Source organism: Marmota flaviventris, chromosome 19, assembly GCF_047511675.1.
Source record: "Marmota flaviventris isolate mMarFla1 chromosome 19, mMarFla1.hap1, whole genome shotgun sequence".
NCBI lineage: Eukaryota > Metazoa > Chordata > Mammalia > Rodentia > Sciuridae > Marmota > Marmota flaviventris.
Window position 1 is genome coordinate 29812692 of NC_092516.1, and position 24004 is coordinate 29836695.

Consider the following 24004-nt stretch of genomic DNA (forward strand, 5'->3'; position numbering starts at 1 on the left):
TTGTTCCTGCCCTCCAGGCCAATGTGGGGGTCTCCTTTGTCCACGGAGCAGCTCAGTCCACACCCTTCCTTCCTCCCCTTCCCCAAAGCCATGTCCTTGAGCAGCAGCAGACAGAACAGGACATGGCCCAGAATCCTGGGAGAAAGCAGCCACCAGCGGGAAGGGCATCCAAGGCGAGGCTGGGATTTACGGCTCCCGTCTCCTCTGACCCACTCAGCTGCCTCGCAGCACGTGGACTTTTCCACTGCGGCCCTTGGGCTTCCTCCACAACCTCCGCCCTTCCCTCCCTTTGTCTTCCTGCGCCTCCCCTTCCTCCTGCCCCATCCTTCTCCTTAGGGAAAGGGGGGCCCCAGTGGAGAAGGAAGTTCTTTTGGTATGGGGGAGGCAGGGGTTTGAGGGGAGGCTAGGGGCAGAGAGTATCTGGGTTCCAGCTTATGGAAGAGGAGACAAGCTCCGCCCCACTGGGTCTGCCCCACGCCCCCTCGTGCCAGGCTCTGCGTGGGCCTGCGCTGCTTGCCGCATACCTCTCGTTCCTCAGCCCCCGCTAGGCCAGCAGGGTGGGAGGAGGCACCTGAGGGAGCATGAGGACCTGGCCCATTGGTGGGGAACAGGGCGGACACCCCCAGGAGTGAACTAGAGCTGTCCCAACCTTGGCCTTGACTCAGGGGTTTTGAGCCATCATGATTAATTGAGTTGGTAACAGCTTCTGGTAACTCTGAAGTGCTAGGAGAGATTAGCCACAGGCTCATGTCCCAGACCTGTGATCTGCTCCTGGGGCCCCTTGGCAGCAGGATCAAACTTGATGCCGAGAGTCAAAGGTCAGCTCAAAGGGGGAAATTCAAGTTCAGGAAGTTTGGAGGAAAGTTACTGCTGGCCTCACCTCAGTCCTGCGGCCCTCAGATCTGAGACGGTCCCCAAGCATGGAGCAGTTGGAGTGTGTGGGGAGCTGTGATCTCTGGTCCCCGTTCTTATTGTGACCTGCAAAGCCAGTACCGGGGCTCCAGATGGCTAGCAGAAAAAAAGTGGAGCTAAATAAACGAGCCTGGCCACTTTGGTAACCTATGGAGTCCAATTTGAATCCAGGTTGCCAGACCCCAGAGCGCTGGTCTCTCCCACTGCCTTCACGTCATCTTGGAGACCCGGGGGTCCTAGAGGTGTGGTTCTTCCCATGCAGAGGGAGTGGCCCTGCCCCCAGTCCTCCATGGAAGGCATGTCTGTCAGGGTTCACTCCACCTCTTGTCACGCTCCTGTCTCTCAGTCCCCTTTTCTCTTCTTGCCCCTCTATTCCATTCTCTGGCCCCAGATGAAAGCTGAGTCAGAGACAGCCGCTTCCCCCTTGGCTCTTGAGTCCTCCCAGGCCCCTCCTTGGCCGGATCCGTTAGTCTTCTAAGTCCTCTCCCCCCCACCCTCGAGGGGCGGGGAGTCCAGGCCAGCCTAGAGGCTGGGGGAGGGGGTGGACTTTTGGCCTGTTTATTCCCTCCATCGTCAACAGCTGCTGCCACACAGGCTTGGCTCATTCCTCTGACCTGTCAGGAAGCAGAGAGACCCAGAAAGGAGGGAGTCAGAAACCTGGAGACGGAAGGACCTGAGCCCGAGAAGAAGCGGGCAGAGGCCACGGCTGGATTCCCCTCCTTCCCCTCTGCCTGCCTTAACGCTCCTCCTTAGCCAAGCCCCTTCCACTTCCCGGGGGGCTCCACCCCTGCCCCTCTCTGGGGCCCAAGCCCCTCAGGGGCCTGCGTCCCAGGATGTCGATAGCTGTGGAGAGCCTTGGCTTCTTCATGGCAGCCCTGGGGCTGCTGATGCTGGGGGTGACCCTGCCAAACAGCTACTGGCGAGTGTCCACCGTGCACGGGAACGTTATCACCACCAACACCATCTTCGAGAACCTCTGGTACAGCTGTGCCACTGATTCCCTGGGAGTCTCCAACTGCTGGGAGTTCCCGTCCATGCTGGCCCTCTCTGGTACGGGGTGAGGAGAGCTTCAGGGAGCAGAGGGAGGGGGGCAGGCTTGGAGAGACCCCAAGGGAAGGGGTGGCTGTCTTTGGTCTGATCTTGGGTGCCATAAGGATGCAGGAAGACGGGTCAAGCTCTGGGTCCTGGGCTGCTGTAGCCAAGAACGCTGGGCACTCCAGCCTGGCTCTGCAGTGAGACCTTGTTATATTTGGCCCCTGGTCTAGTGGAATCCTCCACCAGTGGTTGTAAGAGCAGGCAGCAGAGTCATCAAGCTGCCATGTGCAACTCCTGCCCTGGCTAGCTCTGTGCCTCGGGTGAGGAGACAATGGGCTTGGTATCGGCCACCTGCAGGCTGGGACCATAACAGCACCAGCCCTCAGGTGCTGGTGAAGATCACATGCAGCAAAACCTGTAGACCCTGGCTCCCTGTTGTCACATGTGCACTCGGTACATTTTATTCTGGGTGGGATCGCTGGGTTGGCAGGGTGAGGAGGCCCCATCTTGGCCTCTGGGCAGTTGATAGGCAGCAGGTCTCAGTGACCACCCAAGCATCCACGCTGGGCCGCTGGTCTCCCTGCTGTGCTGAACTGTACAGAGCCCCCAGCAAGGCCAGGTTGCAGTGGACGAGCGGCCGGGCAGTCTGAATGGAGGTGGTGGGCACACCCGGGCACGTGTCTGGGGTTCTCCACGCCATGTGTTCTGAGGTTCTTAGAAGGCTAAGCCTGCAGCTCCAAGGTAGGCCAAACCAGTTCTTTCCGATGAGTGCTCCTCCTGCTGCCTGTTCACCCTTGACTGGCCATCTTCCCACAGAGCCTCCTCTCAGTCTGCCCCCGTGCCAGAGACCAAGAGTGAACCCTCTGTGGGCACCCACACACACACTGGGTCCTTGGGAGTCTTCTTGACCTTCCTGGCTCTGCATGGCAGGTGATGGGTGGGCAGAGAGGAACTGAGGCCAGCACTGGGCAGGAAACAGGCGGTGAGACTGCCCCAGGAATGCTGGAGAGCCTCAGCTGGGCCTGGCTGGGTCTCTTGTGCCCCTCTCTTCCCAGATTCTTGAGGCAGCTGTAGGGGCTTCATGCTTTTCAGCCATCTCCCCAGGACCTGTGTGCAGGACAGGTGTCCCCCAAAGATTCCTAAAAGCTGAGTGCAGTCTGGACCAAAAGCCCAGGGTGCTGAGTGGCCAGAAGAGACAGTGGGGGCAACTGGCCCGGAAACCCAGCCAGCCCACTGCATCCATGCCTGGTGCACTGAGCCCCGGGAGGGACCCATGGGGCACTGCTGCTCTTGGCCTGCAAGAGATCCCAGTGCAACAATGTGCAGGAGCGTCTGGAGGGGAGAGCAGAGGGCCGCGGAGCTCCGGCCTGTGCTTCCCCGTCCAGCTGTGCTGTTGCAGTGGTCTGTAGTCACCTGCTGCTGGGTGGGGCATTGACCTCATTTCACAAAGCTGAAGAAATTCTGTAGGGTATAACAGCCTAGAGCCACAGGAGGTGAGGGCAGCTGAGACTCCAACTTATGGCGCCCGAGCCCAGGGCCCAGTTGATTCCTCCATGGCCCATTGTGGTCCAGAGAGGGATCCTGGCCCTCATTCAGCCACCCACCAGCTGTGCACCCCAACTTCCACTTGGCCACCAGAGCTCCCTGAGGATTGAGAGTTGGGGTGGGGAGGGAGTGGCTGGGAGTCAGAATGTCCTCTCAGAGAACTTTGTCCCTCCTCCCTGCTCCCCAACTTCAGGCCACTTACCTCTTCCTGGCAGGGACCCAGCCTTTCTCCTTCAGTACCCATGCTGCTGCCCCACCCAGGAAAGGGGAGCAAGGTCCTCAGGAGCACTTAGCAATTATGGAAGACAGAGAGGGGAGGAGGGGCTGGCAGTTTCCCTCATTTTTGCAAAAAGGGAAACTGAGGCATCAATATGAGCTAGACAAACTCGGATGATCCTGGGCCCAGGTGTCCCACCTTCCAGGTCAGAAACTGCCCTTGACCCTCTGCCATAGGCCGCTGCTGCCCCCTTCAGGTTACTCTGGGAAGAAACTCTGTTGGAGGTGTCAGGCATTGTGCTTGAGCTCTGGGTGGGACTTGGAGAGCCCTTGGATGCGGGGCGGGGATGGGGAAGGTGAATTTTCTATAATGCACAGTAGAACATGGGCCTGATCTCATGGAGTGGCAAGTCTCAGCCAGCCTGGGTCTGCACTTTGCCTCAGCTTGGGAGGAGCGGGAGTTGCTACAGCATCCTGTAGGCAGAGGTCCAGGGTGCTGCAAAATGCTCCATGATGCATAGGACATTCCCTGGGAACTAGGTCCCCAGCCCAGAGTCAGTAGTGAAACCCATGGAAAAGGTACCAACAAAGTGCACCTGGCTGGGAGGAGGAGGGCATGGGTGGGAGGGGCGTGGATGCACAGGGAATGAGGCTGGAGGACTTCGAGGGACAGCAAGGCCTGTGTCTGAGCAAAGGCCACAGGGGCTGCTGTGGGCCATGGAGGTGGGAGAGATGGGGGAAAGACTGATGCCTGTGTCCCTCCCCAGGGTATGTCCAGGGCTGCCGTGCGCTCATGATCACCGCCATCCTCCTGGGCTTCCTTGGCCTCTTTCTAGGCATCCTGGGGCTGCGCTGCACCAAAATTGGGAGCATGGAGCTCTCCAGGAAAGCCAAGGTGGCAGCTATCGCGGGAGCCCTTGACATGCTGGCTGGTAATTGGGGGAAGGTGTTGGGTGAGCTTGGGGTAGCCCTTGGCCACAGACTACGGGCTTCCTGCCCCATGTCCAGCTCCCTACTCCTGGCACATGCAGCTCCTTCCACTTTGCCTTGACACCTGCTGGGCTCTTCCCTGGCTCCCTGCCATCCCACCCTCATCTGAACCTCCAATCCCATCTACAGTTCAGTCCTCCACCAACACACACACCCATACAGTGTAGAGTAACAATGCAGAGACTCGCCACTAGTGTTCCATTTGTACATTTTCACACCTCTCATCTCATGATAAGTCTGCAAGGTAGGGTGGGCATTGTCCTGTTCCAGATGTGAAAAGCTTTGAAAGGTCAGGTGGTTTCCTGGAAGACAGGCCCCCAGCAAGTGGAGTGGTGACAGCCCAGGGCTTGGTGGGATTTGGGATTCCAAAGGAAAGGGCCATCAGGGCAGTGGGTGGGGAGGCTTGGACAACTGGGCTTTGCAGGCTGGGTAGGACAGATTCCAGGTGAGGCCAGGAGTGCTGGGGCCCTCAGGTTGGGATGAACAAGGCAGCTCTGAGGCCAAGGGGGGCCGGGATTGGATGGAGAGTGCCAGGAAGGGAGGTCAGAAGTGCTGGATTGAGACCTTTACAGTTGACTGCCAGGATGGGAAAGTTTATAGGCTGGGGCGGGAGAAAGGAATTGAAGTGAAATGGTTACCCTTGGACTTGATGCCCTCCATCCTACTCAGGAAGACCCCTGCCTGACCCTTCTTAAGCCCCCACACCAACCTCCTGCCTGGGCCATGCTGACCCAGGGCACTAGTGCGGTTCTCCCGCCTCCCCAGGGGCCTGCGGGATGGTGGCCATCTCCTGGTATGCCGTCAACATCACCCAGGACTTCTTCAACCCCCTCTACGTTGGAACCAAGTGAGTGAGGAGCTCCGCCCTCTGGGACAGCTCGGGTGGAACTTGGCCCTGTCCCTCTGGCCCACACTCACCTCCTGGCCCCCACCCCTGCGTCGCCCTTGCGTCCAGGTATGAGCTGGGCCCCGCCCTCTACCTGGGCTGGAGCGCCTCCCTGCTCTGCATCCTTGGTGGCATCTGCCTCTGTTCCAGCTGCTGCTGTGCCTCCCAGGAGGACCCCACCGCAAGGTGAGAGAGGGGAAGGACAGGGTGGAGGGCAGGGAGCAAGGGTCGTACCTCCCTGTGACGGCCCCCTTCTCCCCACAGGGCCCAGCTTCCCTACAAGACTTCCACAGTCGTGATGCCCACCGCCACCTCAGATGAAGGTGACAGCAGCTTTGGCAAATACGGCAAAAATGCTTATGTGTAGATGAGTTTGGGCCAGCGGAACCCATCTCCCTTCCCACTGCCCCTTAAGGACCCTGGGGCCCATCTTCCCTTTAAAAACCTGCAGCAGGCCACACTCCAGGCCACGCCCCTTGCCTGGAGGCCACGCCCCATCCTGGACTCTTCTAAGGCCTCTCTTCTGGGCGTGAGGGGACGGAGGTGCCCCTCCCCCTGCCCTGTTTGTGCGTTCTATATAAATACATGCATAAATAAATGTGTTTTGTGACTGTTCAGGGTTGAAGGTGTCAGGAAGTGGGGGCTAAGCAAGGGGGAGAGGTGGGGCCAGAGTCAGTTCTTGGACCCCTGTCGTTCTGTCTACCACTTCTGGGCTGTCTTGTCCAGCAAAACAGAGGCGTTGCTAGTGATTTCCAGAGGGTGGTACATAATTACTACCAAGAGTCATCTTGGACCAGATATGGGAAGCCCCACCTCCAGGTTCTTGGAAATATCAGAGATTCCCAGGATCAGCTGGCAGTGATAACAAGCCACTCCTGATGATTTCTCAGAGCTGCCTTAAGGGGACAGTTGGTTTGGAGCAGTTTCTTACCTGGGCCTGAGCAGGGATATCAGGAATGGGCAGCCCCTTTGGAGCTCTGGATCAAGTTAGCTGGGTGTGGTGCCTGTACATTTCTCTGGGGGGGAGGTTCCAGAAGTTTCTGCAGGTACGTGCAAGGCTAGATGGTGTCCCCCTCAGCATAGGTTGGGGGCAGGCGTGGCACAGGCCCAGCTCTACTTGGTACCCATTCAAGACAGGAAAATGAGGCCACAGGACAGAAGCCTGGCATCCAGTGACAGCAGAGAATAGGGGCCCAGCCCAACATGTATCTCCTGCCACAGGACCTGGTGATTCCTGGGTCCCCTCAGCAGTCCCCTCCCTTTCTCTTCAACCTTATCCACTCACCTGAACCGGCTCTTTCCTGCAGGTCTCTTCGCACGCACCCCTTCCTTTCAGGGAGATGCGCCCAAACCAAGTTCCACAACTGAGCACTAAGTACCATGTGCCTTAATACGGTGCTAGGCTGTTTCCATTCCTCTGGCCATCACATGGTCACATGATTAAAGAAGTTAGGGACATTTTCCCCTTTTCACTATATTTGTTGAGTTTCTTCTCACTAGAAGCTGGGGTGGGCACCAAAACATGGACTTTGCCCTCAAAGAACTCAAACTTGGAGCAAAGAGGAATGTCAACCAGAAGCTGCCATCTGATGTCTAACGACAAACCACTCTGGCTCTCGGGCAGTGCAGCAATAGCTGTCAATCCTGGGTGCTCACAAGCTGCGGGCACTGGGTAAGAGTTCTCCCAGTCCTTGCAATACCTGGGAGGTGGCTGCACCAAAAGCAGAGGCAAAGGCACCTGCCCAGCTGCACAAGTAGGAAACAGTGGGGCCGGGATTTCTCCAAGACTGAGGATAGCTGATGATGCCTCCCGGAATCCTCAGCTATCCTAACGCAACTAGCAGCAGTGCTCACTGAGCTCTTTAGGAATAAGTCCCCAGTCTCCAGCCTTCCAGAAGGTGGCACCAACCTCTTCTTCCTGTGTTCCCAGGAAGGGTGGTGCTACTCCATCATGACACTAGGTTTAACTTCTAGAAACTGTTGGAATAGTGTAGATTTCCCAAAGACCAGGGGTCTCCCAAGTCAGCAAACAAGTTTCCCATTAAAAAAAAAAAAAAGCTGGCAAATCTTGTTCAGGCCTTTCCTTGAGGAGTTCTGGTTTAAAATAGGGATCCATGCTTCTTAGAGAATGTTCTTGGATGACCAGGGGAGCCAATCGGCATCAGAGCACCAAGACGCCACTGGGGTTAAGAACCATCCTCACAAGGTCACTTGGGAAGGTGCTGGGAGGAGAGATCTTACACCAAACAGAACCTACATGACTCCATTTATAATAACAAAACATGAAGCAAGGCCCTTGAGGGTGGGAATGAACCAAAGAGCAGGCTGCGCTGACACACTGAGTCTGACGCAGTGTTTCTCCACCAAGAAGGGCTTTTCTGGGCTCAGGACATAGCTCAGGTGGTAGAGCACTTGCCTTGCATGAACAAGGCCCTAGGTTCAATCCACAGCACTGCACACACACACACACACACACACACAAAGGGCTTTTCTACTTTCCTTTTCTGGCCTGTGTACTTCTTGGTGAAGAGGAAAGATGAATGAAAGGTTCTGGACCCCAGAGTTTCATTTCCTGGGAGAGACAAGAGGCCCAGACAGGAGTTGCTGCCAGCAAACTGAGACTCCTGGTGTCCTTGTTACTACTACTAACAAACCATCTCAAGACTCAGCAGCATAATTCCACTATTTTATTCTGCACACAGATTCTGTAACTCAGGAATCTGAACAGGCACAGCACAGCGAGGCGGCTTCTCTCTCTCTGGATGTGAGACGGAAAGCTGAAGGTGAACTGATGCCAGGGGCACAATCACCTGTGACTGAGGCTGGGCTGGCAGGATTTGAAGGCCTGGCCCTCCTGGGTCTGTAAGTGAGGGCACCTGCCCACAGCCTTGGTGTCACCTGGGCTTCCTCACAGAATGGTGGCTTCTGCTTCAGGGTAGCTGGATTTCCTATGGACAGTCTTGGGGACCCAAAAGCAAGTGTCCTAGCCACAGGGCAGGACTGTGGGTATCATGTTGGGGGAGTCATTAGCCGGCCTAGATTCTAGGGGAACACCCCACCTTTTGATTCAAAGAAAAACAACCTCACCTCATTTCTACGATCACCACACCTGAATTCTCTCCAAACCCTATGGTCACTACCAACTCCTGTGAAGCTGTCATTAATACCATCTGGCCTGCCACAAGTTTTCAGAGAAAGGGAAAGCAGGTCCCCAGAAAACACTGTCCCAAAGAGCAGTGAAGAGCCTGAGGCAGTGCCTGGCATTGTCCTGGTTGCCATCTCATTAACATCTTATTAAGGTCATTTGCTCAACAAATACTCCCAAAGCCCCTGCCTTGCTGTGGCTTAACAATGGACTCCAAGGAGCTTATGGGATTAGGGTTTGCAATCCTCAAAATGAGGCAGAGAAGGCCTGGCACCCCCGCATGCAGCGCCACCAGGCCAGGAAGCTCTACGCTGCAATCCCCACGTCTTCCAGGAACTTCTGGAGTCAGGGCTGCCAATAATTTGACACAATTGTTGTCACAGACAACAGGGGCTTCTAAAGACAACTGCTTTCTCAGACAGGGGCAGCAGGGACAAAGGCTCTCTGGCCACTCCCACTTGGCTAAGCTCCAGATAAAGTCAGGACTGGCACCTTCACAGTAGCATCCTGTATCCCGGCTCTAGCCCTCGCCCAGTTTCTGTTACCCAGCCCTGGAACCTACATGTACTTCAAAAATAGTAAGAGGAACCAGAGAAATCAAAAGCAAAACCAAACTAAATCAGTGCTGAAGAAGGAAGGCCTGGCCCCCCCGGGTCTGCAAGTGAGGACACCTGCCCACAGCCTCGGAGTCACCTGGGCTTTCTCACAGAATGGTGGCTTCTGCTTCAAGGTAGCTGGATTTCCTATGGACTGTGAAGACACATGGATCAGTTAAGAAAGGCAAAGGCAAGACGACGGAGTGGCAGGAGAATGGGACAAAATTCCCCATGGTCAGACACAGAAGGGCAGCGGCAAGTGGCAGGTCAGAGGAAGACAGCAGTAAGTAGGAGCGACAGGTGGCCCATGACCCTCACCCCCAAACACCCCACAACCAAGCAGGGAGGCTCCGGGCACCAGGCCTTTTATTACCACAGCACTCTGCAGGCTGGGCCCACCCTGCTGGATGACCCCAGGAGCAAGACTGGCAGTCCCTGCAGGGACAACAGAGCTGTGCTAGGGGAGCACGTGGCTCCTCCCTCTGTTCAGGGCGCTTCCTTGGTGGTGCATGGAGGTCCTTCCTCTCTGGAGACCCCAGGCTCAGACAGTCCACTTCAGACACCTGCAGGCAAACAGGAAGGCCAGGAAGAGGAAGAGGTCTAGGGGGCCACAGAGGGGCAGTGAGTGTGGACAGGGAGGCCACAGCTCACCTGGTCTCTTGGTGGGTGCCCAGACAGCGCACCGTGCAGTACCGCGCTCCGCAGCTGACGCAGGTGTAGGGGGAAGGGAAGCCGCACACAGCACAGAAGGGGCGCTGAGGGCGGGACGGGGGCCCTGCGCAGGCCGTCAGGTAGTTGGGGCCCTCCGCCACGCTCAGGTTCTGCAGAGACAAGGCGGGCGGGCTCTGTGAGCCCCACACAGCCAACACCTGCCAGGCAGGACCTCCAGGGGCTCCCCCTCCCCACGGTCCCCTGGCAGTGCCCCTCTCACCTGCTCCTCCAGCAAGGCCTGGAAGTTTTTTCGGAAGCGAAGTTTAAAATGATCACCTCGAGTTTTCTTTTTTTTCTTTCCTAGGAGTCCAGAGAGATGAGTCACTTGACAATTGCAGAGAAGGAGCAGCTCTCTCTGGCTCCCCACAGGGGTGCAGTCTGTTTGTCCCGCCCTATCAGCCTTTGCTCTTTACCCCACTCCCCTAGTCAGGCCCCACCAGCTCCAGGTACCCTGACTGAGGCCCAGGTCAGCTCATCCACTCTGTCCTTACTCTGTGTACAAGAGAAACCGAGACGCAGTGGCTCACAGCCACGAGGGCCAGCAGACGTCCGGGCCAGGGGCCTCGCAGCCCAGTGTCCTTCCACAGTCCTGACCTGGGCCTGTCCCTCCCTTCCTCCTCGTCCGCCTTACCAGTGTCTGCATCATCGTCAAACTGAGGCAGCCTCTTGCCGAGTTGGGGGAGGCCTGCATGGGGGTCGTCCTGGAAGTTGTCATTCTCCAAGGCCTCGAGCTGCCTGTTGATGCGGCGCTGCCGGGCAGCCCGGTCCAGCACCCGGCGCTGTCCAGGGTCCTGGGAGCGAACTAGTTGGGGCAGGGCAAGAGTTATGGCCAGAGAAGAGGGACACAGGGAGGGAGCGAGTGTGGATGGGAGGCAAGACGACCAATTCCCCCCCAGACACTGCGGGGTAACTTGACTATGGGCAGTGGGTGGAAGATGGACACAGGTGGTAGCCACGGTCCTCTGGTCTTATCCCAGGCCCCAGGCCCGTGTCCCTGTTTCCCACTGTGTCAGACCTCTGGCTCTGCTTCCTCCCCAGCCAGCAAGACTCCTTTAATTCCTCACGCTGCTTCCCACATTTTCCTAGCACTTCCTGCTTCCAGCCAGTGAAGCCTCTCACTGTGCCAAAGCCACACAACTGTGCCCACGTGGAGGCACGGAGCACCAGGGTTCCCCAGCTCCACTGGGACGTGCCCCTTGACCAGTGTCCCTCCCCACCCCTAAAGAAGCAAGGAACACACACTCCCCCTTCAGACCACCCACAAACACTCCTGCTGGGCCCACCCTCTCCACTCTCCAGGGGCCTGTGACTGAACCCAGCCCTTCTCCTCCAGCTTGAGTCCATCCCTAACCTCAGCACCCTCCACCAGCCTCAGCTGGACTTTCCCTTCAGGAGAATAAATTGCTGCCAGCGTGTCTACGCCTCCAATGGCCTAATCTTTTCCCTTCGAGAGGGTCTGAGTGATGTCCTCACCTCCCACCTACTCCTCAACCTCTAGCAACCTGACTCCTGCCTGACTTCAGTGCAGGCCACGGGTGACCGCCTGGGGCCATTCCAGAGTGCATATCTAGCTCAGTTCTTAGTCTCGCATGTCTCTGCCCTGTGACCGTGCTGCCCACCCTCTTGGGGGTAAAGAATCCCTATTTCCTTGGCGAGGCTCCAGCTTTCCTCCTTCTCCCTCTCTGGACTCTCAGTCTCCCGTCTTGGCTGCCCTCCCTGCCCCTGAGCCTTCTCTGCCCACCCCTCCTCCCTCTCAGTCTACACCCTCTTCCACAGGGCTCTGCCTATCACCCACATGCAAATAACTCCAAACATGATCGTCTTGGCCCAGAATCCTCTCCTGAGCTCCAGAATTGGCTCCAGGACATCAGCACTGACCCTCTGATTATTGCACCTCAATATGGAACATCTTCCATCCAAGTCTGCCTCTCCCTGCGGCCAGAGTGAACAGACGCACTGCGTACATCCACACAGAGCCCTAGCAGTCCGCTCATGCTCTTTGTCACCCCATCAGCTACTCGCCAGGTTCTGATAATTCTACACAAAATATCTTTGTTTATCAGACAAGTACCAAGAGTGTGTTCACCATGATAATAGCAGCAGCGCCAGCAGCCACCACTTGCCAGAAACATACTCTGAGCTAGGCACCATACAGTTGGTCCTCCCTGTCCACAGTCCCACATCCATGGATTCATCCAACCCCCAGATTGACAATATTCAAAATGCACCTGCGCTCAACAGGTACAGACTTATTCCCTAAACAACACAGTGTTAACAACTAGTTCAGTAGCATTTACATTGTATAAGGTATTAAAGTAGAGATGACTCAAAGTAAAGGAGAGGATACACACAAGTTATGTGAAACCATTACACCATTTTATATGTGAGACTTTAGCATCTATGGATTTTGGTATCCAGACAGAGGGGGTGTCCTGGAACCAATCCCCCATAGATACTGAGGGGTGACTTACTAAACAATTAGCATAAACTGAATCATTTAATCCTCACAACAACCCTTTGAGATAGGTATCAGTTCATCTCAACTTACTGATGTTTGGAAGTTAAAATGTTTCCAGGGCTAGGATTGTGGCTCAGTGGTAGAGCACTTGCCTAGCATGTGTGAGGCACTGGGTTCGATTCTCAGCACTGCATATTATTTAAATAAACAAAATAAAGATCCATTGACAAGCAGAACATATATATATATATATATATATATATAAAATACAACTAGAAAAATATATATATAAAGAAATATTTCCAGAGTTTGCACAACTAGTAAATGGCCAGGTCAGAATTCAATCCCAGAACCAAGCAACATCAAAACACACATTTTTTTTGGTTTGTTTTGTTTTGGATTTGGTGGTATTGGGGACTAAGCCCAGGGGTGCTTCACACTGAGCTACACCTTCCTCCCCACCTTTTGATTTTAGAGATAGGGTCTCATTACATTGCCCAGACTGACCTGAAATTTGCAATCTTCCTGCTTCAGCATCCTGAGTAGCTGAGATTACAGGTGTGTGTCATCATGCCTGGCTTAAAACACATGGTCTTGCCGGGCCTGGTGATGAACATCTGTAATCCCAATGGCTCAGGAGGCTGAGGCAGGAGGATCACAAGATCAAGCCAGCCTCAGCAAAAGCAAGGTGCTAAGCAACTCGGTGAGACTCTAAATACAAGAGCATACAGTATTGCAGGAGCACAAAGGATTTTAAAGAACAAGCATGTTTGGTTAGGAAAGTACTAAAGGCTTCGGAGCATAAGACAGAAGCCCCCACTGCGGCCCTGGGGTGGTTAGGGAAGGTAAGTCTAGCTTGAGGCCCAAGTCATCGGTAGGCTGGTTGGGGGAACCAAGAAAGCTGGGTGCCTTTAACAAACCGAGGGAAGTTCAGCAAGACCAGCATGTAAAGCAAGTGGGGTGGAAGCTGAGATGAAGGCATGCCAGGTCCTCAGAGTTCTACCTCTAGATATTTAAAGGAATTTGAACTTGGGGATTTTACAGGTGAGAACAATGGAAAGCCAGTGGGGAGGTGCAAGTTAATTTAGCAGTGTTGACGGTTACTTCCTTTCCTCCGGACTCCTCAGCATCTCTTTAAGTGACCTTCCAGTCTCTAGACCTGCTTTCAACAATAAGGTAACCACTGATCACACGTGGTTACTTATATTTAATCTAATTATGAGAAAATAAAAATTTAAAATTCAGTTCCTTGGTTGCACTAGCCACATTTCATGTGGCCAATAGCCACATGTAGTGAAAGTCCTACTGTGGATTGAACTCCAGAGACACTTTGCCACTGAGGTACATCCCCAGCTCTTTTTATTTTGAGACAGAGTCTCAGTAAGTTGTTTAGGGCCTTACTAAATTGCTGAGGCTGCCCTCCTCGAGCTTGCAATTCTCCCACCTCAGCCTCCTGAGTCCCTGGGCTTACAGGCAGGCCACCACCAAGCCTGGTGGAACACCCCACACTCAACAGCACAGATTAAGAACATTCTCATCATCACATAAAGTCCTACTGGACACTATTGCAATCCATCTGCCTCGCTGAAGCCAGAACTGCCTTTCTAAAAGATAAACCTGCTTAGCGGTCACGCCCCTGCCTTAAAAGCTTTTGATGGCTCTCCACTGCCTCTCCATGGAGTTCAACTTCCTCGGTGGTGTATGGAATGCTTTTCAAAACTTCACCTTTTCCCATTCCTCTGGCCACTGTTTGCTTGTAAGCTCCAAACTTTGAACAGGCTTCCTAAGCGACTTGCTTTTTCTTGCTCCTCTGCCTTTCCTCTGAGGTGCGAAACCTTAACCCGCCTTTCAAGGCTCAATTCAAGCGTTTCTGTTTCCTTCCGAGCCTTCCAGGTCTCCCTTTCCTAGGAGCTGGGGCGGGTGCCTGTGCCCAGGCGCCGTGCGCCGCTCTGCCATGGCACCTATCACTCTGAAGGGCAATGCAGGTCCGGGTGTCCGTCCCGCTTACAGAAAGCCAGTTCTGGGGTAACAGGGCTCTTTCTCCTCTCCATCCTCAGCGCCAGGCTTAGGGCAGGCATCAATAAAACTGAATGAACGGTTTAGGGGGCTGCCCGAAAGACCTGAGAGTCGGTGAAGAGATTTGAGACAAATAACTGAAAAAGTCCCAGGTCGGGTTTGGACTTGGGAGGCCAAGGGGTCTAACCGCCGGGGGCTCACATACCCGAAGTTTTTTTCTCCACCATTTGCGCAACACAGCAGCCGGATGAGCCTACTGCGCACGCGTACTAAATCGGCAGCAGTGGTTTAAAAAAGAAAATCCTACCACTTCCGGCAGCGTGCGTTTGTGCGCGTGCGCAGAACCAGCCCCCACCGCTTGTAGTCATTACGTGGTGTTCCCTTGGAGACAAGAAAGCTTTCCGCCATGTTTTATAGGGGCAAAGCTACTTCCGGTCTCAGTGTACTTGTGCAAATTTAGTGAAAGACCCGAAATGGGAGTCTTTCGAGAAATATTATTGTCCTTGGGTCCTTCAGAAGATGCTACCATCCCAAGGACATCCCCTGAAGTATTTCCCCGGGGCAGTAGATGGGGCGGCCTGGACTGCGGAGGAAAGCGGCCTGGCTTGAATGGGCCGACTGAGAGGTCCTTGCTGACCGTCTGCCCCAAATCAGCCTCCAGCTTCCCAGGGCCGCAGTCCCGCCGCGGACTCCCCGGCCTTCTCCCTCCTTGCCGCCCCTGCGCCTCGCTGCCCCGGTCTTCCGCCCGACGGCCGCGCCCGCGTCCCGCCGGACCCTCCGCGCCGGGTCACTTCCCCTCCGCGGTTTCGGCTCCCCCGGCTGTCGGGCGGGCGGAGAGCGCGGCGGGCTCGGGCCGCAGCCTCGCCCCCTCCCCGCCCCGCGGCCGGCCGCCCCCTGCGCGCGCCCCGCTCGCCCCGCGCCCCGCGTCCCGGACAATCCTCGCCTTGTCTCGGCGCCTGCATCTCCAGTTCTCCGGGGCCTCGGGTTACGCCTTTTTTCCAGGGCGGAGCCCCAGCCCCGCTCCTCCTCGAAGCGGGCGGCTCCGCAGCCCGGGTTCCCCGTTCCCAGAACCTTCTCCCGAGTTGGGATCCAGACGCGCAGCCCAGCCTGGTGCGGGCCCGCGTGCGGCCCCGGCCTGCTCCCCGCCATGGCCTCGACCGGCCCGGGCCCCCGGCTCCTGCTGCTGCTGCTCCTGCTGCTGCCGCCGCCTCCTGCGGCCTCCGCCTCCGACCAGCCTCGGGGCAACAAGCCGGTCAACCCAGGTGAGGACCCCGGAGCGCCAGCGGGCCGAGCGGGCGCTGGACGGACAGTGTCAGCCAACCTGGCCGGGGAGGGTCGGGACTCCAGCCCCCGCACGCGCCTGGAGGCGGTATCACGCGGCCCCTTGCCCACTCCCCACCCTGAACTGGAGTTTTCAGCCTCTCCAGGCAAACTGACCCCGAATTCCTGGATGTCACTCCCACCTGGCTCTCACTGGGGTCAAAAACGTACCTGGGTGGGAAGAATTTAGAGGGAACTGGAAAGAAGAGGAAAAGGCCGAAGTGGAGTTAGGAAAAGGGATAGATGGGGTCCTGCAGAGAGCCAGGCACGTGGCTGGGAAGTCTCAAGTACGCATTCCTGGCTGACCTTAGAGAAGCTGCTGGTGATCACCGTGGCCACCGCGGAAACAGAGGGATACCGGCGTTTCTTGCAGTCTGCTGAGTACTTCAACTATACTGTGCGGGTGAGGAGGGGACCCTGGGTGAGGAGTGGGCTGAGAACTGGTGCCTGGGCAGCCCTCAGTCCTTGTTGATTGGATTCCTCCCTGGTATGTGGATCTCCCACAGACCCTGGGCCTGGGAGAGGACTGGAGAGGGGGTGATGTGGCTCGAACAGTTGGTGGAGGACAGAAGGTCAGATGGCTAAAGAAAGAAATGGAAAAGTATGCAGACCAGGAAGACATGGTCATCATGTTTGTAGACAGGTAAAAGAGCCAGGAACTGGGAGAAAGGAGAGAGTGAACATGAGGAGGGATAAAGATGCTGAGGTTCCCAGCGGCCTCCTGTTCATCCTCCCTTTCCTTGCTCAGCTATGATGTGATTCTGGCTGGCAGCCCCTCAGAGCTGCTAAAGAAGTTCGTCCAGAGTGGCAGCCGATTGCTGTTCTCTGCAGAAGGCTTCTGCTGGCCTGAGTGGGGGCTGGCAGAGCAGTATCCTGAGGTGGGCACGGGCAAGCGCTTCCTCAACTCCGGTGGTGAGTGGCAGAGTGCCTGAGATAGAGGGGCTAAGAGTGTTCCAGGTGCCTGGGGGCTGGAGGGACAGTGGGGCCAGGCCTATCGGGACTTTGGATTTTGAAATCACCACCTCCCCTGCCCCCTCCACCAGGATTCATTGGCTTCGCCCCCACCATCCACCAAATCGTCCGCCGGTGGAAGTACAAGGATGATGATGATGATCAGCTTTTCTACACGAGGCTCTATCTGGACCCCGGGCTGAGGGTAGGTGGGGCCGGAGAGGGGAACTCAGCCTTGTGCCTGTGGGAAGCCTCTGCCTGGGGGAGGCAGATGGAAGGGGGTTTGGAGGTGTAAAGAGAAGAGGGTGGGAAATGATGTCATCCCACCTCCCGTTCATCTCCCTGCTCATCCCATCCAGGAGAAACTCAGCCTTAATCTGGATCATAAGTCCCGGATCTTCCAGAACCTCAATGGGGCTTTAGGTGAGGAGGAAGGCACTGGACGGTGGGCAACGAGGGGCCTACTGCTCGGGGTCCTGATTGGGAGGGGCTCCTGGTGGCCTGTGGCTCCCCTGAGTAAACCGCACTGGGCCAGCCTCGGTAACGAAGCAGCAGTGGGGCTTGTGCCAAGGTACCAGCCTCCGAGATCCCACAGGGGAAGGTGCCTGGCTGTCCACCCTGTACCGATCCTCGGCCATGTGGACACTGGATCCTGAGGGCTAGTGGCTCACCCCAGGTCACACAGGGAGCAGGTGGAGCTCCAAGGGTGGCAGCGCCTGGTCAGAGCTCTGGGGAGAGCAGAGGTTCCTGTCTAAGTGGAGCCACCGTCTGGGGGCCTTGCCGCCCAGGCACCCTCATCCCCTTGAGAAATTGGGACCCCACATTTAGAAGAAGCCATTGTTTGGCAACTCCCAGAGAAAGGGTGTGTAAAACCTGGCCTTCCTCCCCAGACGAGGTGGTTCTGAAGTTCGATCGGAATCGTGTGCGCATCAGGAACGTGGCCTACGACACGCTCCCCGTCGTGGTCCATGGAAATGGTCCCACTAAGGTGCTCTTGTCTGCCCCATGCCCTGGGCACCCCCAGCCCCCTCCAAGTCCCTGAGCAGCAGAGGTGCCGGGAGAGCTTCCTCCATACCCTGCTGCCCCGTCCTCTGGGCCGACCTCCCTCACATCGCCCCTGCACTCCTCCACCCCAGCCGCTCCCCGTCTCTCCCTCACAGCTGCAGCTGAACTACCTGGGAAACTATGTCCCCAATGGCTGGACTCCCCAGGGAGGCTGTGGATTCTGCAACCGGGACCGGAGGACACTCCCCGGGGGGCAGGTGAGGAAGGGAACCAGGTTGGGGTCCCAGAGCACCCTGAAGTGTGTCAGGCAGGGGAGCTCTTGGGAACCCACTGGCCGGCAAGGGCTGAGGGGCAGAGAGGCCTGGGCTCTCCTCTGAGTTCCGCTGTTTGCGCCCCCAGCCTCCCCCCCGGGTGCTGCTGGCCGTGTTCGTGGAACAGCCCACCCCGTTCCTGCCCCGCTTCCTGCAGCGGCTGCTGCTCCTGGACTACCCCTCCGACAGGGTCACCCTCTTTCTGCACAACAACGTGAGAGCCCCAGCCTCTCCCCGGGCCCTGCCCTGCCTGCAGCCCGCTCCCCTTCCCGCCTCGCCCACCCCAGCAAGCGCTCAGCCCGCCTCTCCGCCCGCTGCAGGAGGTGTACCATGAGCCGCACATCGCGGACTCCTGGCATCAGCTCCAGGACCACTTCTCAGCTGTGAAGCTGGTGGGGCCAGAAGAGGCCCTGAGCCCAGGCGAGGCCAGGGACATGGCCATGTGAGTGAGACCTGGTGGGGAGGGTGCGGGCCGCCATCCTGGACCACTCCATGGCCACCTCCACAGACAGCAGAGACCCTGGGTGGGGACAGGACCATCCCTTTTCTTCCCCTTGGGGGTAAAGAGGGGCCCCACACACCCCCTAGTCCCCTCCCCTCTCTGCTCCCTGTTGGGCTCATCTGTGTGGGTGTGTCTCCTCCAGGGACACTTGTCGGCAGGACCCTGAGTGTGAATTCTACTTCAGTCTGGATGCCGATGCCGTCCTCACCAACATGCAGACCCTGCGCATCCTCATTGAGCAGAACAGGTGGTTCCGCCCGGCTGGGCACCCCACATGTCCTGGCACCCCCAGCCACCCCATCCCTTCCCCCTCAAGGCTCCCCAGGCCTCTGCCCAGCCCTCACCCCACCTGTCCATAGGAAGGTGATCGCCCCCATGCTGTCCCGCCATGGCAAGCTGTGGTCCAACTTCTGGGGGGCCCTGAGCCCCGATGAGTACTACGCCCGCTCCGAGGACTACGTGGAGCTTGTGCAGCGGAAGCGCGTGTGAGTCTTCCGGGGCGGGGTCCCTCCTCCCATCTGCAGAGATCGGACCCTCGCCCTGGCCCCCACTCTCAGGTCCATTGTGGCGACTAGGCAGCTGTGTCGTGGCTGCGGGGTAGGTCCCAGCTGTGGATCAGGTGGCTGAGACCAGCAGTGCTTGGCAGGCTCCAGGGCTAGGGTGTCCCCAGGAAGGAGCCTCTGGGATGGACTGGGCAAAATTTGGGGGTCTCCCACCTCGCTGACCCTGGTATCACCACCTGCAGGGGCGTGTGGAATGTGCCCTACATATCACAGGCATATGTGATCCGTGGGGAAACCCTGAGGACAGAGCTGCCCCAGAGGGAGGTGTTTTCGGGCAGTGACACTGACCCGGACATGGCCTTCTGTAAGAGCCTGCGAGACAAGGTGAGCAAGCAGGGCCTGGGGTGCAGGGCCTGGGGCTGGGCGCTGGGAGGCCAAGGGCAGCCACCTAGCGTCACCTCTGCCCCCTCTCACACCCACCCCACCCTGCACCAGGGCATCTTCCTCCACCTCAGCAATCAGCACGAGTTCGGCCGGCTCCTGGCCACCTCCCGCTATGACACAGACCACCTGCATCCCGACCTCTGGCAGATTTTCGACAACCCCGTCGTGAGTGGCCCTCCCTCGGGGAATGCTCCTTCCCTGCCCTTGGCTAAGGAGATCACCCACACACGGGGGCTCCCGGGAGGGTCCCATGTTGCCGGGGTGGGGGGGGGTGGCCCAGGGAGGGTGGGAGGAAGGCTCCTCTCAGACACCCCAATATTCCCCCAGGACTGGAGGGAGCAGTACATTCACGAGAACTACAGCCGGGCGCTGGACGGGGAGGGGCTGGTGGAACAGGTGAGCTGCTCGGGACTGCCCACCTGGAGGCCCTGCTCCTGGGTCCTCCACTAGGACTGGCAGTTCTCAAACTGAGTTCCCAGGGACCTGGGGGTGCTCTGCTCAGACAGGAGGGAGGCAAAGGCTGAGCAGGTGGGGCTCTAGCCCCAATCCGGGTGTCAATCACAGTGATTCTCCTTTCATCTTTTAAATACATAGATGTTTCTCAACTTAGGATGGGGCTGCGTTCCCTTAAGCCCATCGTAAAGTCCTCCGTCGTGAGTTGAGGACCCTCCATGTTGGTGTAATCATACCTTTAGAGAGGGCTGCACTGCTGGGCACAGTGGCACAAGCCTGTACTCCCAGCGACTCGGAAGGCTGAGGCAGGAAGATTGCGGGTTCAAAGCCAGCCTCAGCAACTTGGTGAGGTCCTAAGAAAATTAGTGAGACCCTGTCTCAAGATAAAAATCTAAAAATAAGGGCTGGGCTTGTAGCTCAGTGGTGGAGTGCTTGCCTGGCATGTGTGAGGCCCTGGGTTCGATTCTCAGCACCTCATATAAATAAATGTATGAAAAATAAAGGTCCATCAACAACTAAGCAAAAAAAAAAAAATTAATAAACATGCCTGTGAAGGCTGGGGAGCTCCGTGGTGAAGTACCCTGGGTATGACCCCAGTACCAAAGAAAGAGGAGGGGACGTGCTGCTGGGAGCCACTGTGCCAGTGTCGGTGGGGGGCTGGTCCCTCTTGCCATCTGTGCCCTGCTCCTCCCCCCTCTCTGCTGACCTTTCTTCTGGCCTGGTCCCCGCTCAGGTGGCCCTCCCTGCCCCTCTGCCTTTGCTCGCCTGTGTGCTGCATGTCCCCCACGTGCATATCCCAGCCCCGTCCCCCTCTGCAGCCATGCCCAGATGTCTACTGGTTCCCGCTGCTGTCAGAGCAAATGTGTGACGAGCTGGTGGAGGAGATGGAGAGCTACGGCCAGTGGTCGGGAGGCCGGCACGAGGTGAGGGGAGAGAGGCCGGGCTCCCGCAGGCGGACGCTGGGTCTGACAGAGAGACTGTGAAATCGGGAGTGGGTGCAGTGAGGGGGCCCAACTGGGAGGGAGGCCCAGAGGCACTGTGGCGTCCACTCAAGGCATATTCAGTGAGCTGCTGGCCCAGGTGGCTCAGTGCAGGGGCCAAGCCCACAGGCTGGAGCCAAGCAGGGGCCCTTGGCCAGCCATGGGAGGAATCTGGGGCCTTCATTGCAGAGGCCACAGCTTCCTGAGACTCCGGGCATCAGCGAGTCAAGCTGAGAGAGAGACGAGAAAACTGTTCAGGTGGAGGGGACATGAGCGTCAAGGCCTAGGGACAAGGGAAGGAAGGAGGCCGGCGCTGCCCCCAGGTGCTCAGTGCCCACCGCCCACAGGATTCAAGGCTGGCTGGGGGCTATGAGAACGTCCCCACCGTGGACATCCACATGAAGCAGGTGGGCTACGAGGACCAGTGGCTGCAGCTGCTGAGGACGTACGTGGGACCCATGACTGAGAGCCTGTTCCCGGGCTACCACACCAAGGTGGGCCCCGCTGTCTCCCCCAGCTGGGGGTCTCCTGGCAGGGCACTCAGCCCCTGTAGCCCCTGGAACCCCATGGACTTGGGTCCCAGCAAGGAGCTGCTACAGGAGGCAGCCCAGGGCGGGAAGTGGCCAGGCGGAGCCCCAGGGCTGGCCTTGATACTGGTCAGCATCGGGCCCTTCCTGGCCCCTCCTGGACAGGAGCTCCTGTCGTCCTGTCAGAAGAGTCCGTAGACCCCCAGCCCTCCCTGCAGCCTCTCCCTCGTGTCCCCACAGACCCGGGCAGTAATGAACTTCGTGGTCCGCTACCGGCCAGATGAGCAGCCCTCTCTGCGGCCACACCACGACTCGTCCACCTTCACCCTCAATGTCGCCCTCAACCACAAGGGCCTGGACTATGAGGTGAGCCGCAGCCAGCCCCCCACATACCCGCACTTTACCCTGGGCCTCCTGCCCCTGCCTGGGCCTTTGGGCAGTTCCCCAGGTGTTTTGTGAGTGTCGTCTCCTGGATCCCTTCCGGGGGCGCCTCCCTCTGTCCCCCTGGCCTGTATCACAGCCCTGCCCGCCAGGCCCCCTCGGACCTGCTCACCCCTCCATCCCCCATGGCTGCTCACTGCTCCTTCTCTGTCCCCTTCCCTCCCCAGGGAGGTGGCTGCCGCTTCCTGCGCTATGACTGTGTGATCTCATCCCCGAGAAAGGGCTGGGGGCTCCTGCACCCTGGCCGCCTCACCCACTACCACGAGGGGCTGCCCACGACACGTGGCACTCGCTACATCATGGTGTCCTTCGTTGACCCCTGACGCTCAGCCACTCTGCCAAGTCTTCCCTGCCACCGTGCCTTGGGGGGCCTGACCCCCATCCTTGGAGAGGTGGCTCTGCCCATCTCCTCTCTTCCTGAGTATGTCCCTTGTGCCTGGGACGGAATGTGTCACCTCACCCCACCCAAGGCCCTCTCAGGAAGCCCCTGGAGCCCCCACTCCACTCTGCAGCCCCCGGGGCTCATGGGAAAGGGTTCCTGGGGTCCCCATGTGATAAATTATTAAGGTTTCTCAGCCCCCTCCCAGTAAAGGAGGATTTGTAACTCTCGGGTCCATGTGTCATCTTTCTTCTACCTGTTGACCTCGTCCCCCTTCCTGGCACCCAGAGGAGAGGGGAGACCCCTGATTTCCTCCAGAGGGAGGAAGAGAAGCGGGGTGTTCTGCCTGTGGAGGGGCCTGGCAGCTTCCCAGGGGACCACATCCTCTATCCCCTTTGCTGCCTGAGCTGGAGAGTGCTTGAGAAGGCTGCAGCACCAGAGGACACAGGGTCAGACTCAGGGTCAGGAGCAGATGAGAGCCCTGAAGAGAGAGGGGTGGCGAGCACTGAGCCAGGCTCCAGGGACAGTGCTGGGGAAGCAGATCTCTCCGGAAGCTGGTCTCCAATAAGGAAGGACAGGGTGGAATCCTGCCTGCCACCTGCCAACAGCTGGGACCTACGCTTTTACTGGGACAAGATCTGGAGAGCCCTCTGGAGGGCTCCTGGAATAGGGGAAGCTTCCTGGAATAGGGGAACTTGGAGCACACTCAGGGAGGGGAGACTCCTGAGAGCAGGTCCCCAGTCCAGCCTTCAATCCTTAATCCTCACAGCCAGCCCAACACTAAATCCTCTAGATTTATCTCCCTTTGAAGCCTTTTCAAACTCAACAGGCTTGTTTACCTATTCTGGGACATTCCTGCCTCTGGACCTCTCCCCACCCAAAGCTAGGATCCTCCCCTCCCTCCCCCTGCCCAGCCTCCCTGAAAACCTCACTACTGACACCTTCCTTACTGGTAGGGGGGCTGGTCATCGCTCCCCATGGGTGAACATCTTTCTGGCCAGACTTCCAAGTCCCTCTCACTTCATCTGCCACCACCCTCATGCTGTGACCTGTGGGTGAAAGTGGGCTGGGCAGGGACAGGAGAAAACACTCCTGGAAGGGTCCCTGGATGGGGAGGCCTGCAGGAGAGTGAGGCAGGCAGGGACAGGGACAGAAGGAGTACACCCAGGCTTTGTGACAGGGCCTGATCACCGGAAGCTGGCTGTGTCTGTCTTCTCCATTCATTTATTGACACCTGAACTCTAGGTGCTGAGTGAGTCACATGATGGGCATGATAGCTGTCCTGTCCTCTCCTCACTTAACAGTCTGGAGGAGATGACCTTAATCGGAGAATTGCCCCAGAGATGGGAAAGTATTTTATGGTACAAGAGCATGTAACAAAGGCACCTGTGGGGGTGGGGATGATCAGCCATCCCTAAAGAAATGACATTCAGCAGGATGCCTGGTACATCCCAGCAGCTTGGGGGCTGAGACAGGAGGATTGTGAGTTGAAGGGTAGCCTCAGCAATGGCGAGGCGCTAAGCAATTCAGTGAGACCCTGACTCTAAATAGCACACAAAATAGGGCTGGGGATGTGACTCATCGGTCAAGCGCCCTGAATTCAATCCCCAGTACCAAAAAAAAGAGAGAGAGAGAGAAGTGACATTTATACTAGCAGCTCAGGAGGCTGAGGCAGGAG

General features: G+C 57.5%; 3 protein-coding genes across 7 annotated transcripts; 2 read left to right on the forward strand and 1 right to left on the reverse strand.

The window, feature by feature from the left end:
- The first annotated feature begins 19 nt into the window (after positions 1-19).
- Positions 20-6201, forward strand: Cldn15 (claudin 15). Its single transcript, XM_027952865.3, has 5 exons — positions 20-1962; positions 4476-4640; positions 5464-5545; positions 5654-5770; positions 5849-6201. The coding sequence occupies exons 1-5, from the start codon at positions 1746-1748 to the stop codon at positions 5949-5951; spliced, it is 684 nt and encodes a 227-aa protein (XP_027808666.1). The 5' UTR covers positions 20-1745; the 3' UTR covers positions 5952-6201.
- Positions 6202-8257: 2056 nt separating this feature from the next.
- Znhit1 (zinc finger HIT-type containing 1) lies at positions 8258-15528 on the reverse strand. Of its 3 annotated transcripts, none has more exons than XM_027952835.2 (5): positions 15454-15528; positions 10668-10838; positions 10257-10336; positions 9977-10146; positions 8258-9888 (listed from the first exon to the last, which is right to left on the reverse strand). In XM_027952835.2, exons 1-5 carry the CDS (start codon positions 15470-15472, stop codon positions 9867-9869), a joined length of 462 nt encoding a protein of 153 aa, XP_027808636.1. In that variant the 5' UTR covers positions 15473-15528; the 3' UTR covers positions 8258-9866. The 3 variants fall into 3 exon arrangements, with proteins under 3 accessions (XP_027808636.1, XP_027808635.1, XP_027808634.1); XM_027952834.2 differs by lacking the exon at positions 15454-15528 and adding an exon at positions 14716-14824; XM_027952833.2 differs by lacking the exon at positions 15454-15528 and adding an exon at positions 11832-11916.
- Positions 15529-15649: 121 nt separating this feature from the next.
- On the forward strand, positions 15650-22551 carry Plod3 (procollagen-lysine,2-oxoglutarate 5-dioxygenase 3). 3 transcript variants are annotated; one of them, XM_027952831.2, is made up of 19 exons: positions 15650-15772; positions 16142-16233; positions 16337-16473; positions 16579-16742; positions 16874-16986; positions 17141-17204; positions 17672-17769; positions 17942-18043; positions 18186-18311; positions 18418-18539; positions 18742-18846; positions 18959-19084; positions 19345-19486; positions 19598-19711; positions 19874-19942; positions 20800-20922; positions 21327-21473; positions 21747-21872; positions 22115-22551. In XM_027952831.2, the coding sequence occupies exons 1-19, from the start codon at positions 15658-15660 to the stop codon at positions 22268-22270; spliced, it is 2241 nt and encodes a 746-aa protein (XP_027808632.1). In that variant the 5' UTR covers positions 15650-15657; the 3' UTR covers positions 22271-22551. The 3 variants fall into 3 exon arrangements, with proteins under 3 accessions (XP_027808632.1, XP_027808633.1, XP_027808631.1); XM_027952832.2 differs by having other exon boundaries at positions 20818-20922; XM_027952830.2 differs by having other exon boundaries at positions 19345-19711; positions 20818-20922.
- Positions 22552-24004: the final 1453 nt, after the last annotated feature.